Source organism: Meles meles, chromosome 16 (genome assembly GCF_922984935.1).
Source record: "Meles meles chromosome 16, mMelMel3.1 paternal haplotype, whole genome shotgun sequence".
NCBI lineage: Eukaryota > Metazoa > Chordata > Mammalia > Carnivora > Mustelidae > Meles > Meles meles.
This window is the reverse complement of record NC_060081.1, coordinates 37,776,060-37,791,924: the sequence shown is the minus strand read 5'-3', so window position 1 is coordinate 37,791,924 and position 15,865 is coordinate 37,776,060. Positions and strand designations below refer to the sequence as shown.

At 39.3% G+C, this 15,865-nt stretch overlaps 1 protein-coding gene across 3 annotated transcripts in view; it reads right to left on the bottom strand.

Moving 5' to 3' along the window:
* RALGAPA2 (Ral GTPase activating protein catalytic subunit alpha 2) overlaps window positions 1–15,865 on the bottom strand; it is a 321,503-nt gene that overhangs the window by 139,040 nt on the left and 166,598 nt on the right. For all 3 annotated transcript variants that reach the window (XM_045981825.1, XM_045981826.1, XM_045981827.1), the window contains 3 exons: window positions 6,986–7,114; window positions 1,594–1,722; window positions 660–718 (listed from right to left, as the gene is read on the bottom strand). In XM_045981825.1, coding sequence (XP_045837781.1) covers window positions 660–718; window positions 1,594–1,722; window positions 6,986–7,114 — 317 coding nt within the window. The remainder of the gene's footprint in view (window positions 1–659; window positions 719–1,593; window positions 1,723–6,985; window positions 7,115–15,865) is intronic.

Sequence of the window (15,865 nt, the reverse complement as noted above, 5' to 3'; positions counted from 1 at the left end):
AAAACCTCTATATTGGTAACAGACTGCTAGCAAACTCAGATGCCTGGCAGAAGCAACCAAAATATTTTCAGACATTGCTAAATGTCTCCTGGGGTACAAAATCACCTCTGGTTCAGAATTACTAACCTTATACATATACCATTTTTATAAGTTTTTGGTTTATCTTTCCATTTTCTTCTTCATTAAAAAAATAACAGGGAATACCTGTATATATTCAAAATCTTGTTTGTTTTTTTTAAAAGATTTTATTTATTTATTTGACAGAGAGAGATCACAAATAGATAGAGAGGCAGGTAGAGAGAGAGAGAGGGAAGCAGGCTTCCCGCTGAACAGAGAGCCCCATGCAGGACTCATCCCAGGACCCGGAGATCATGACCTGAGCCGAAGGCAGCGGCTTAACCCAGTGAGCCACCCAGGCGCCCAAAATCTTGTTTTTTTCTTCTACAAAATGCAGCATGCTATAATCTTCTGTACCTTACTGTTTTCACTGAATAGTGGCACACTCTAAAAAAATTAAGTATTTTCTTGACATAATTCTTACTACACTTTTTAGTATGTGTACAAGTAAAGCGGAAGAATGCTTTTTTTTTACATTAACTTTTTACATATAAATTTGTATCTTAAAATCCTAAAATAGTTTACCTTTAGTCAACATTTACCTTGCACATTCATTTGGTTCCTCTGTGGCATTCTTCAGTAAAATATTTATGAGGTAATGCTAAAAACACAAAATTAAGTAAAATAAAAACTTTGTTTAGTAGTTGGTTTCCCACGTTTTGTGTTCCAGGCAGTCAGGAGCTACTGAAGGACCAGGGAACTCTGGAGAAGCTCTCAACAGAGAGAACCTGGGTGGGGGGTAGGGGGAGGAAACAGAGGGCTTGGGAGAGTAGCCTGCAATGGTCCTCAGCCAGGACCTCCCTGGGCAAGTAAGCCAGCCCAGAGAAGAGGGTTTCTAGGCGTGCAATAAAAACCTTGCAAAGCCACTGAGACTTCAGATAGGAAAAGCTCAGTTTTCTTTTACTTCAATTAGATTATATATTGTATACTAAATTATATATTATAATTATGTACCATAATTAGATAGATTGATTTTGAGATTTGAAAAGAAGTTTTGTTTGCCCCAAAGTCAGTTAAGGGGGGGAACAAATACTTACTTTTATTCTCTAAAGAATTAATAACTTGACATCTCAAATTATTAGTAGTGTTTAATCAGGCTAACAATGGGACTGAATATTTGGCTAACTTCAATTATTTCTTAAAAACTCATTTGATACACTAATGTGGCACAATTAAACCTAAAATTATTACAAAGGATGACTTATTATATAATTACAATCCATAGGCATGATAAACAGATCTAATAAAAAACACCAGAGGAACCTATCAGTTATAACTGCCATATGCTCTGAATCTAATACATTTAATCGCCCTAAAAGAGCCTTCTGGAAACAACAACAACAACTACTGAAAGATTTAAACAATAAAGCAGAACTTTCAGGGATAAGTAGATCACTGTATGATAATGGAAGAGAGGACCACACAGCTAGAATTATAAAATGCTAAACTTGAGATTCAATCAAATGCATGAGGTACCTTGACATCTTCAGTTCCTGTGATGACTTCCCTGACTTCAGGCACAGACTGCAGTAAAGGGATCTCCCGGTAGGTATTTGGAAAGCAGACTAGAGAACCAAGAATGGTGAGAGCTTCTGAATGAGGTGTCTGCACACAAAGAAGTGAAAACATGCCTTACTTTTTCATGATTTTGAGAGGGAATCTTTACACTTATTTTATCCTAGATAAGAAGTAATCAAACTATGCCAGTTTATTTTCCTCCAGGCGACCATTTAAGCAAGAGAAGTTTGTCTAGATGAAAAACCAAATTTCCAACAAATGGAAATTATCACTATACTTGTATAAAAAGCATTGTGAAAACTGGTCTGCAGATGCATTCAGGGTCAGAAGATCAAATGACTCAATCATGACTTTCACTTTTTGTTTTTATCTTTTTAGTCTTAATGTTCTTGACAAAGCAGGGTAAGTGGTATCAACTTAATATTATTTTTTGCTGTGAAGACAGTTAACAAAAATTCATAAGGAAGAGGGGTTTGGGTTGAATTTCAGAAGACAGAGAAAGAGAGCAGACACTATCCACCAAATAATCCATGAATATTTTGCAAAATAACATATAGTGTTTGATATATAGGGAGAAACAAAATCACTTATTTGTCTATTATTGGAATTAGGTATAATTCTTATTACACGTTACTAGACTTCAATCTAGCCAACTTCACTAGATTTCCATCAAGCCAACACTTATTAGCAGCTATGATTAGCCAAGAATGGGCACCAGGATTACAAAGGTATTGCCACTCGCCCACCTACCCACCTGCCATCTACCCTCCTGTCTACTATTATCTAATAATTATAACAATAGCAGCTAACACTTACAGTGCTAGGCACTGTTCTAAATGACGTACAAGCACTGCCTCATAAAATACCCTCAACAATCCAATGAAGTAGATACTATTATCATTTCCACATTACAAGTGAGAAAACTGAGGTTCAGGGAAATTAAATGGCTTGTCGAATGACAGACCCTGATTTGCACTGGGCCTGTTTTGTTAAGCACTTCTGGTTCTGAAATGAAAGCGAGGCTCCCTCCCCCAGGAGATGGCGGTGTGGTGTGTGGGGTATGGGAAAAGAGGCAAATAGCGGTGATACACAATTTAGTGATATGGCTGTGAGAACCAGAGACTGGGAATGTTACGGAATCCCAGAACATTCATGTTTAACCTCACTTCGTTTTCATCAGCACACAGGTCCAAAAGACAATATAAAACACAGAGATATTCTCTGGGACCCAAAATGCGGCAATAATTTGTTCTGCTTAGGATGGTTAGGGACACTAAGACAAACTGCTGCTAGAAGTCACATAGTGCCAGGGGAGCCAGCCAGGCTGGCAGAGTGAGGGAGCGAGGTGAGGGGCGAGAGGCCAGTGCAGGCAGTGCGGATGGAAAAGGCAGAAGACCCAGGGGCACCCATGGACCTGTAAAAGATGCAGGTGCACAGGACCCAGAGGCCATGCAGATGTGCTGCAGGGACTAGGGGAGCTCCAGGAGAAAAGCACTGGGACTCCCAGGTAGTGACCCCCACGCCACACGTGGCACAGTGCCCGTCTCATTCCACCTGAGGAATGGTGCCATCAGAATGGAGCAGTAGTGTGGGAAGAGCAGAGTGTCAGGTGCTCACTGAAGCCCAGTGCAGGCAAGAGTGACAGCAGCTCTGACTGCAGCCATGGCCACAGCATCAGGCATGAAGTCACTATATTTTTAATGGTTTCTTTCATTTTTTAAATGAAACCACTGGGGCAAAATGAAAGATTTGAAACCACTGGGGTAAAATGAAAATGTTAAGACTTGCCAAAGTTGGTCAGTGAGTACAGTATCTTGTTATGTGATCTCTACCACACAAAGCCTTGTGGTCACCGCCCAGGCCTTTCCTGATCTGACCTCTGGCCAGTGTCAGACGTAGGTGCTGGCTCTCCTGGGCCTGAGAACACTTTCACCATTTGGCCCTGGGACACCTTTCTTGGCTCCTACCTGAGGCAATCTGACAGTCTCCATGCTGGGATGCCTCATTTCCTCAGGATCCAAACTGTGATGCTGAGTGTGGTTCTGTGCCCTCTTCTCTCCCAGATCTACACTCACTCCCAAAGGATTTTCAGACCCATGATTTCAATGCCTCCTACATGTTGGGCTTTGGACTCCCCATCATTTCTCTCTAGACTAGGCGCTCCCCCACTCCACCCTCAAAGTCCAGGTTTGTATGTTGTGCCCCCTCAGGGGTCAAGAGGCATCTTACATGAGCTCCACCTGACCAGAGTCCTGCCCTTTCTGTGCAACACTACCCCACCTCCATCATTCTGTCCCCTCAGCTGCTCCTTTCCTTTTCCTCAAGTTTTATGTTAAAAGGAATGAAAAGGGAAAGAGTATTATATCTAAATAGCAAACACCTGGATTCAAGATTTTACTACTCTTGCTTCATCTGTTTCACTTTTTTCATTTCAGTATTTAAAAATCACTAAGAACTTTCCACTTTCAATATTTTAAAGCGAATTCAAGACATTATGTCATCCCACCTCTGTGGTCCCCAGCATCCCCACTTCGGGTTTTTTCTTTGCATACATTACTTTCTGATGTGTTACATAGTTATTTTGTGTTTGCAACACCAACAAAGATGGGGGTTAGATTGTTTTCAGCACTTTTCTATCCCAGTGGGTGCTCAATAAGTATCTCAAGATAAGGGGTGGCTGCTGCTGTCCCCATTTATCTGACAAAAGGCCCTTTCAGGTCTCTGCTTCAGCACCACTTCTCCGATGAAGAACTTTCTAACGTATGTCTTTCCCTTCACTTCTCACCAAGCAGAATGAACCATTCCTCTGTTGCTGTCCTCCTGGGGTCTGGATGTGATTCTATTGTGGCTGCTAGAAACTTAGGCACAGATATTAATATTTAGTTTACCCAGCTGATTCGTTGAGGGTAGGGCCCCTCTCATACTCATCCAGGCCAGGTCCCAGCATGTAGTGGATCCACAGTAACTGTTTCTCAAACAGCCTTGCTTTGTCAATCCTCTCTAAATGCTGTCCTTTATCCCTCAGACAATCTTGGTTTAGACTTCATTGACATTGATTCCTTTCCCTGAGTGGCCTTAACAGTTGTGTCATGTGTAAGTCTGGCCTGAACTGTGGACTTTAATTTTTTTAATTTAAGATTTTATTAATTTACAAGGTTGGGGAGGGGCAGAGGAGAAGGGAGAGAGCCAAGAGGACTCCAGGCTGAGTGCAGAGCCCAATTTGGGGCTTGATTCCATAATCCTGAGATCATGACCTGAACCAAAACCAAGAGTCAGACAGACACTTAATCAACTGAGCTACCCAGGTGCCCCTGAACTGCAGACTTTTAGATTGCATGCTAGACTATGTCACAATCAGATATAAAACATTAGACCTTAAACAAAATAAGGATTACACGGCTTTATTCAATGAATGTGGTAAATCTAAATAATTTTTTGGTCTAAGCACTGAGCCTAAGGTGAGCCCCAATTTCCACACAGGAGAATGAGGCCTGTATGCCTAAGCATATTGCCTAGGGTAGAGAACCAGTACAGTACATAGCAACATTGGGATGGAACCCAGGTCTGACCCTACAGAGTTCCGGGGTCTAGCATGAGAAGGGAATTATAGGTAATACGTTATCTTATGTGCACATTACACTTTATCTGTTCCACTGGTGATGGATATTTGGATTAACTCTAGTTTTTGGCTACCTCAAAGAACGTTTACTGAGCACAAGTTCCTGCCCATCTCTTGGAGACCTGTGCATGTGTATGTCTTTCCCCCGTTGCCTCAGTGGGGCAGATCTGCACAGTGGGGGTAATTCAAACTTGTAATTGATTTGTGTTAATCAAAAATTATGACTGGGTATGTGTGCCCCATTCAAACACTTCTCATCTGTTCCCTTACAAGTTTAAATCTCAAGTTGAAACTAAGAGAGAAATTCAAAGTAATTCAGAGTTACTGTTCCTTCATATAACTCTTACTTCCACATGATCTTATTTTCTTTCTTTCTCTGAAAAGAAAAATTTGGGGAAGCTACTTTAACAGCTTATCTAGCCAAGAGATAAATTTTCAGAGAATGACTGGCACGCATGATATTGTCTCTAGAAACGGTGCTGGCATTTTTACAGGAGACTCCAATAGTAAGTAAGGAAATCGTCAATAAAGAAATATGATTTTCCTTCCTGTATCCTGTGAGTTTCTTCAATGTTAATTTAAATACTTAAAAATAAATTTGAAGGCTCTTTGAGAATGATTATCCTAAAATCATTTTTGGAAATAAAGAAGCATAAAAATTTGTCACATTCCTTACCAAAAAAAGTTGAACAAACTCGACATTTTTCTTCGTCTTTTTTTTCTTCTACCTTTCTTTTCTTCCTTCATCCTCCCTTTTTCTCCTGTCTTTGTTTTTTTTTCCCTTCCCTTTGCTTTTTACTTTATCCTCACAAGAAGTTAGCACATGAAAATACCAGTGTGAAATATCAACTATACAAAGTAATAAAAAACAACTTAATTTAAAATCTGGGTTGGAGTTTGAATTTACTGTGCACCAGAGAAATAAGTGGAGTGAAAAAGTAACAATATGCCAAATAAAATTTACATAGCTAGCTACTCATATTGATTTCAATACAAGTCCCTGGTAAACAATAAAGCTAATTTCATTCACACCATTTGCAGAGGAAAACAAAGAGTCTGAACAGGTAACAGCTGTATAGAGCACAAAAGTGAGAGGCCCTTTAAATTGAAATGTAGAAGAGAGTGTTCTTTCAAAAGGCATTAACACATTGCCCTAATAGTGGAGGTAAATGTGGAGACTGCAAATAATTTCTTTTTGCAGCCCTGAATGTTCACTTAGTCTACTTGATTATAATTTTTTAATATAAGAATTTTGTCAGTTTTATTGCACATTAATAATATATATTCACTCTGCTTAAAATTTAAGTGTTCTAACATTTCAAAAAATATTTTCTATTAAACTTATAATAAGCAAGATAATTATTGGAAAAATTATTGATAATGTACACTTAAAATGCTCTCTTTACTGCAGACAGCTCCTCTGTGCCACCATTTACTGGAAAATGCTAACAGACTCTAAGAGACAAGTCCTGCTTCTGACTGTGTAAATGTGCTGAAATATTAGTGAGGATATGATTTTTCACACTCTGGCCTTTTGATGAAATGCCTTCCCAATACCAGTGTGTCATCTTATCCTACAATTTCACACATCAGCTGCCAGGGCATCTACCCGAGAGCCCGGTTTCACATTGCACTAATGAGTCAACACCTGTTAAGAGTGGAGAAATCTGAACCTTGTTAGCGATTGTGAAGCCTCCTGAGAGTTTGGATGCTGAGCATTGTCATACTCACCGCCGGCGTGTCTGTACTGAGGACCCTGGCAGCAGCCGTGATAAAGTCCCCCACCAACATTGAGAAGCCAGGCAAACCCAGGGAGAAGAAGCGGGGTGGACAGTGCCTTATAATGGTGTTTAAGATATCCTAAAAGGGAAGATAAGAAAACACAACTGTAATTTTCAACAATGTAGTCAGCTCATTTGTACATATAGCCACTGTATGGTAATCTGAGAGAACACAGGTCACAGAAATTTTTCAGTAAAAAGGGTACTGGGAGATGAGTTGGTCCAAGGCCTATTGTACCCACTTTACAGGTAAGAGAAGAGACACTAAGTTGTAAGATTACATGCCCAAAATCTAAGACATGGCATTGGGACTACACACTCCTTCTGTCTTCCACCTAAAGGTGAACTCTTCAGACAAGCTACAGGAGTGTTGAGGCAGATATACAAATAAAGCCTACAGACATCTATCACTTCAGTATTTTTCAATTTTCAAAAGTTAAAGCATACTAATACATTAAAAAGTCTTCGAGTAGGCAAAGAGCTGGAAATTTTCACTCTTTACATAACTCTGTGCATTAAAACAATGGGACTGGGGTACAATCAGAGTCTAAGCTCAGGGAGCTGGTATGGCTCTGGGTACAAGTGTGACTGTGAGGTCAAAGTGCAAATACAGCAGTTGCCTTTTACATGGGGTGCAGCACCAAGACCACTGACTGCCTAGACACCTGGTGTTGCTTTGTCTGGAATCCTTGGTGGGTGGCAGGCCAGCCCCTGGCCACCAGCTCTGCTATGAGGCAGCTACCATGTTCCAGTCTGTGGCAAAGCAGGGCTCCACTACTGGACAGCGTTCTGCCACTCACAGCCAGGACACATCTCCACAGCCATCTGTGCAAGTGGGTGTGTGCATGGGGGATTAGTCAGAATACCACAAACTTCTTCTATGCAGTTCTAGGCCATGCACGTTAATCAAACATACTGAAGTACTAGACTTTATGTGTTTTGTAGTTATTCAACCTACAGTCAGTCACAAAATAAAAAAAAAAAATCTGGTTTCTTTTCTCAGATTTTAGTGTGGCTATTTAAGACACCCTTTAAAATAATCCTGGTTTAATTTGATTAAGTTAGAGCAAAGCAGTAGCAACATGCTAAATGATAACATGTTAAGACCTTTTAACAAAGGACTTTGGACAAAAATAACCTCATTTTGCAACCTGTAGTCTTGAAAGAGGATTTTTATGTGTTCACAATACATTATTTTTCCAAGACTTATTTTTTCCCTTACATAGTGGATTCATTTAGTTTCTACAAACTGTGCTGTTTATATCCTTAAAATGACTGTACAGTGCTTACTCTTTTAGAGCTCGGATATGGTCAGTAGTTTAGCAAGTACTAATTTAAAGTTTTAGCATTTCAGCAAATTTGCCCTATCCAAACAATAAATAGATAAACAGGCAGATAAAGGAAGGAAGGAAGGTAGGAAGGAAAGAAAAACCTGAACCACACTTCTCCTAAGTTAATGTTTAACCCTGCTTTAATCACGTCCTTTGATACACTTTAGGGTCCGTATCAGCCAAAGTAAACATTCTAAGGGGCTAAGCAGATGGATGCTGCAGTTTAGAAAGTGTGTAGTAAACTCATGCTCCAAGAGTGGAACAAAAGATCCACCTTTTTCATAATTAAGCCTCTGATTAATGCCCTGGGCTCCTCACCACACACCTGTAATTACTCACAGAGGTACGCATTGTGCTGGGCCTTGTCTCGGAATATCAGGCATCAAGCTACCCAGCAGCAGATGGGAGCACATATCTGTTGACATATGCTGCAGTGAAAGGATTCGTGCAAACCTGGCCAGCAAGGTAGCAGAATGCCATGCATCTGAAGATTAATAATGCAAACAACCATGATGTTAACTTTGTTATGTGTGTGCTAATTCCATCTGTTGAGATGAGGAACTAAGCTTTGAACCCTGTCAATTTTTAAAAATCTTGGGCATACTACTTAAGCCATTTTCACCACTGGAATTTAGAGTTTTAACTTTTTTTTTTTTTTATTTATTTTTTCAGTGTAACAGTATTCATTCTTTTTGCACAACACCCAGTGCTCCATGCAAAATGTGCCCTCCCCATTACCCACCACCTGTTCCCCCAACCTCCCACCCCTGACCCTTCAAAACCCTCAGGTTGTTTTTCAGAGTCCATAGTCTCTTATGGTTCGTCTCCCCTCCCCAATGTCCATAGGAGTTTTAACTTTTAAAAAAATGCTTTTCTGGGACAAGTTTGTGGGAATTGTGAACTGAATCCTTTAACAAGCTAAGGCCAGATCTGTACATGAAATCCATTTTGCTTCATAAGATTTATATGTATAAAGGTAATGCCCTGTAAAGGGGGCATTCACAAAAAATTACTAAGTTGCCATTGATGCTAAAGACAGCAGAAATGCATGGAGCTGAGATAAAGTCACCGGCTCCCCAACCCCTGGATTCAGGCCAGTCACTTCAACGGAACCTGTTTTTTCTATGGGCAAGAAGATTGGAAAGAGAGGGCAAAATAACAGATGGCTAGCCTACCCTACCCTGCCACCCACGTAAAACAGAGCCCTGAGGAGAAGCGGGGCCTGGGTAGCTGTCGCCAGTTAAAGGCGGCACTGGGGTAGGGGTAATGTGGGAGTCAAAGAGGGAACTATAAGGCCAGTCAGCCAAATTATGGCCATATGCCTACTTATTTTACTTATCCACACTGAAATGGGACAACCCAAAGATTCTATCTTTGTGATAACATGTTAAAATTAGGAATAATTGTGTGGTACTCAAAAGAGAGCCATGCATATTCCCAATAGAGGGATATCTGTTCCACTCATTTCTAGGGTTCCACTCATTTCTAGGAATCTTTCTTTCACCCTCCTCTCCAAATGGTAAGATCACAGCTACCACTGGAATCACTGGAAAATAAAAATCTGGAGACTCTGAAACTTCCTACACTGTCTCCAGGGCTTCATGTATAGATGGAATAGAACAGTGTTTTCCAAATGTTAATTATTCATGTATGACCTCATGCCTTTTGCCATATCCATGTCCAAAGCAAGCATTATCAGCCTGTTTTTGAAAGCAAGTCACTTTTTTTTTTAAACTTAAGTAAGATTATTTTGGAAAACTAGTATTCTGTGTCACAAATAGAAAATAGCCCTTGTGTCAATACAATAAGAGTAAGCCAAGGCTACTGCACTTTTGTTAAATAGCATGACCTGAAAGAGGCTCCCCTTTATTTACTTATTTGAGAGAGAGCACAAGCGGGGTAACAGCAGAGGGAGAGGGAGAAGCAGGCTCCTTGCTGAGCAAGGAGCTGGATATGGGGCTTGATCCCAGCACCCTGGGATCATGACCTGAGCCTAAGACTGATGCGGGACTAACGGAGCCACCCAGGCATCCCAAGGTTCCCCTTGTTATGAAGGGTGGCTTTATCCTCAGGGTGGTGTGAGAGTTCTTTACCTACTCCAACGGGCCTACCTGAGAGTTGCAGGGACTGGTGGAGGTGAGGAAAGGGGCCATCGTTTTTTCTGGGTGACTAGATGCTGTTTAGTGAAACCTCCATTGTGATCACTGTTTGGAAATGCCCCTGCACTTAAACCCTGGCATGATGAAAAGAGCTCTGGGGCTGGGGCTGCAAGGTTTAGGTTCAAGGCCTAGTGTATGTGACTGTGGGCACATCTCGTCATGCCTAGGGCTTCATGTTTCTCTTCCATTAAAGATGGATAGGAGTCATACCTAATGGTATAGATGGGAACACAGGTCTTTCTAAACTGGAAAGGGCCATACAAAAATAAACAGAGTAACAAATAAAAAACTTTCTTCAAAAAGGGGAAGACTCTGAAGGATTTTACTTTCTAGAATTTACTTTGTAGGTTTACTTTGTAGAATTCGGTGGAATATTATTTTGCTGATATTCAGAAAGAGCAAAAGATTTCAAGGGTGGCACAAATAAACCTCTCAGATTACACTGTCCCAGATATCAAAAAACTCTTGAAATTAATGCTCTCAAATAACCTTCTTAGCAAAGCATTCTAGGCATTAGCTATAATGTATATCATTTCTAAGGCAAATAATAAAATAAAACCAGGAAAATGATATACTTAGATTTTCTAGCTTTCATTCTTCTAAGGAGTTCTAGAATTTACCTGAAACAAGTGAGTCTGAGAGCAAAAATTAGCTGCTTTTTCCATACTCTTGACAGACTAAAAACATTAAGCTAAACAATAAGTCCAATTAAAAATGGACTCTAAAATAGGAATCAAGTTTATTCTTGAAAATTGACCAGTATGAGGCACAGACAAAACTCTTCCACACGTTTTTGTTCAAAGGAAATAAAATTCACTCAACAAAATGCTGACATATAGCAAACAGACCACCAAAGTAGTATTTTTGTCCTGTTTTTGATTAAAAGTCTACATGCATGCTACGCATTGAGTGTGAAAGTGGATTGTACGATGATAATTGTGAATTTGCAGCTTATCAAAAGATTCCGGCTTATGAGAAAGTAACTGGTGAGAACATCTGTCTCTTATCACTGATCTTACAAAAAATCAGGTAATTCAAATAGAGGCGTGTTGTTTCCTCTCCTCCAAAGCACCGTTCTATAAACACGAACTGCATTCAGCCTGGTAAATGAATCGCTTTAATTGAATGCTATGTACACAGTAACTGAAAAAACCATAAGTGATAAGAAAAACATATGGTGATGGCAACAGAAATTGGTTTATTCATTTTGCATAGTGTTGTTTCTTTAGTTCTCTTATAATTGACCTTTAGAACGATAAATGTGTAAAATAATTTTGTTTATTATGGCTCCAAACCTTCCAACAATTACACAAAATGAAAATTTAAAAGGAAGGATTCATTCTGGAAGCATTTCCATTGTTTACATAATTGCACAGCTATAATTTAGTGCTCGTGTTGTTATGGAAAATAAAAAAAGGGCCATTACAGGCCATTTCAATTCAAAATATTGCACAGTGGTGTCAAAAATGGGGGAAAATGTTCACTTTAAAGCAGTTTAAAATGGATTAACCCTGTAAACAAAAACATTTCAATATAGTATTCTATGAAACACCAATGTTCAAGAAGTAGCCATCGTTCAAACGGAATTAGAAATGTTGCAACTGTACTTTCACACCAATTACATATATATTATTCACTTAATATTTGCTCAGGGCCCAGCAGATGATGGTTGTAACACAATAGCCGACCATCTGTCTCCCCGCCTTTCCTTAGCGGACTCGCGCCTGCTCCTCAGGAGCAAACAGATCCGGTTATTCCACCTAAAGTCACTCAGACCTTCCAGGAGGCCAAACAGAATTGTTAAGAAATACAATTTATGTGTACAAAATCCTTCTTTAATTTTTTACTTTAAGAAAAATAAAATGCTAAATGAATCACTTCACTATTTTTCAGAGAAGATACCTGCCTTTTATCTAGAAAATTCTAAAGGGAGCTCTTTTGTTTGGTAAAAGGGAGACTGTGCAGATCTGGTTATCTCATTAATCCGGTTAATGAAAAGGTTCAACTCATTCCATGCCCATGCAGAATTACTAATTACCAAAATATTTGAATGCAAAAGGATACTTTTAACACTAACCCTGGATATGACTGAAACTTTAACAATTAAAAAGGCAGTTACAATCTTACAGTACTTTGAGGACATATTTGTATCAATTATCTCCTTCTTAGCGAAGCTCAGAAATGCCGAATGACCCCCCCCCAAAAAATTAACTAATTTAATTAAATTAAAAAAATTTTTAAAAATTTAGTTATCAGAAGAACAGATCTTTCCAGGTCCCAAAGCCTTGGCCTCTTTCTTCTGCTAGTAGGCCTTTGCTTCTCCAGTTCTGTGTAAAAGACATATTTTACACACCACAACCTGCTACTTGGCCTCTTCATACTCTACATTGGTTCAGAAAGGACTTTTTGCTGATAAAAATAAAGTCTTTTTGATTTCAGCCTTTAAAAAAAGCATAGCGGATCATGTCATGAGCACTGTGCTTCTGCAAGAGTTGCTGAAAAAACAACACAGCAGAAGAAAGCTAAAAATTCCTTTCAAGATCTGAGTCAAGGAGTATGTGGTATGTATTACACATTGTATGTTAAAAGGGCCAAGTATGGGGCGCCTGGGTGGCTCAGTGGTTTAAGCTGCTGCCTTCAGCTCGGGTCATGATCTCGGGGTCCTGGGATCGAGTCCCGCGTCGGGCTCTCTGCTTGGCGGGGAGCCTGCTTCCTCCTCTCTCTCTCTCTCTCTCTCTCTCTCTCTGCCTGCCTCTCTCCCTACTTGTGATCTCTATCTGTCAAATAAATAAATAAAATCTTTAAAAAAAAAAAAAAAAAGGGCCAAGTATGGTATGAACTTTCTGAAGAAAAAGCAGAGATTTTTGTAAATGCTGGACAAATGTGACCTCTCTGGGTGTAACTCTGTTACCAAGGCCAGAAGAAATATGACAGGACAGAGTAATTGGGTTCTGTAGTTGGAGAAACAAAGTGATCTAGTACTTCTCACCATGAAATATGCTACGGATAAGACACTGAGTTTCCCTGACAGCAGCGTGCAAAGGATAAAAGGAGTGAAAAACCTGAAATGAACTTTTGATGGCCACAGGAACTGCTCTGACCATTTGCATGAAATCAAGATTTCAAGTGACAGAGCCATCAGGCAGATGGCAGAGAAAGTCACTGAAACCATCAGCTCTAAGGAGAGCCTTGAATTTTTTTTATGATTGCTTGAAATTAATCCTGTATCTGTGAGGAAGAACTCTACTAGCCTTCAAACTGATGAAGACTATCTAACTGCCTCAGGAAAAATGGGGGACTGATTGGTTGACTGACTGGTTTTAAGAAACACTATATGAATTTTATACTGAAGTTGATATGTCACTAGATTATCTTAATTGCTTCTTTTTCTTTGTTATCTGTAAGAGCAATATTGAAAGTGCTGAATACTAACCACCAAACCACCAGGGAGAGTTTTATTGAGATATAATTTACATGTAATAAAATATACCCTTTAAAGTGTACAACTCGGGGACACCGGGGTGGTTCATTTGGTTAAGTAACTGCCTTCGGCTCAGGTCAAGATTCTGGGGTCCTGGGATGGAGCTTCCTGCTCAGCAGGGAGTCGGGCTTCTCCCCCTGCTCGTGCCCCCTGAGTGTACAACTCAGTCGTTTTTGGTATATTCATAAAATTGTGCACTATCACCACTATTTAATTTGAGAACATCTTCACAAGCAGTCATCCTCTATTCCTGCCTACCAGGCAACCACTCATTTACTTTTCTGTCTCTATGGATATGCCTGCTTTGGGTATTTGAGAATATGGACTACGTGGCAGTTTTTTTTACCCGGCTTCTCTTACTTGATAGGTTTTTAATGTTTATCCTTGTTAACAGCATGTAGCAATACTTTGTTCCTTTTCATGGCCCAATAATATTCCACTGTGTTGCTATATCAAATTTTGTTTATCCTTTCATCGGTTGAAGGACACTTGGGTTGTTTCTACCTTTTGGTGATTGCGAACAGTGCTACTATGCAAATCTCTGTACCAGTTTTCATTTGAATACCTATTGTCAATACTTTCGGGTATATACCTAGCAATGGAATTGCTGGTTTATATGGTAATTCTATGCTTGAACTTTTGAGGAAGTGACAAACTGTTCTCTATGCTGCACTACCAGTTCACATTCTTACCAGTAACATGAGGGTTCCAATTTCTCCACTTTTCGTTAACATTTTTTATTTTTCATGTTTTTTTTTTAAATTATATCCATTCTAGTGAGTATGAAGTGACATCTCATGTGGCTTCGATTTTTATTTCCCTGGTGACTAATGGTGTTGAACATCTTTCCACATGCTTGTTGGCCATTATGATATCTTCTTTGGAGAAATGTCTAAATCTTTCATCCATTTTCAATCTGAGCTGTTTGTCTTTTGCCTACTGAGTTATAAAACTTCTTTATGTATTCTAGGCACTAGACCCTTATCAGATACATGATTTGCAAATATATTCTACCATTCTGTGGGTTGTCTTTCACTTGTTTGATAGTGTCCTCTGGTGTACAAAAATTTTTAATTTTGATGAAGTATAACTTTTTCAATTTTTTTCTTTTGTTGCTTATGCTTTCGATGGCATATCTACTCATTTCTTCTAACAGTTTCATAGCTTAAGCTCTTGACATTTAGGTCTTTGATCCATTTTGAGTTAAAGTCAGTATATGGTGTGAGGTAGGAATCTAATCACATCCTTTTGCACATGGATATTCAGTTGTCCCAGTACTGCTTGCTGAAGAGACTATTCTTCTCCCACTTCGCTGTCTTGACCCCCTTGTTGGAAATCAGTTGACCAGAGATAAATGGCTTTCTTTCTGGACTCTCAATTACATTCCATTGATCTATATATCTAATCTTTTACCAGCACCAATACTCTTCTGATTGCTGTAGTTTTGTAGTGAGTTTTGAATAGGGAATTGTGAGTCTTCTAGCTCTGCTCTTTTTCAAGACTGTCTTAGCTAATTGAGGTTTCTTGCAATTGCCTAAGAATTTTAGGAACAGCTTTTCCATTTCGGCAAAAAAGGCCATTGGAATTTTGATAAGGATCCAATTGAATCTGCAGATCAACTTGGAGAATACTGTTATTTTAACAAAATTAATTAGTATTCCAATCCAGGGATATGGGACATTTTCCCACTTACTTGTGCCTTCTTTAATTTTGTAGAGCAATGTTTTATAGTTTTCAATGTATCTCTTTCATTTCCTAGGTTGTATTTGTTACTAAACATTCTGCTCATTTTGATAAATGAAACTGTCTTCCTAATTTAATTTTCATATTGTCCATTGTGGTGTACAGAAACACAGTTA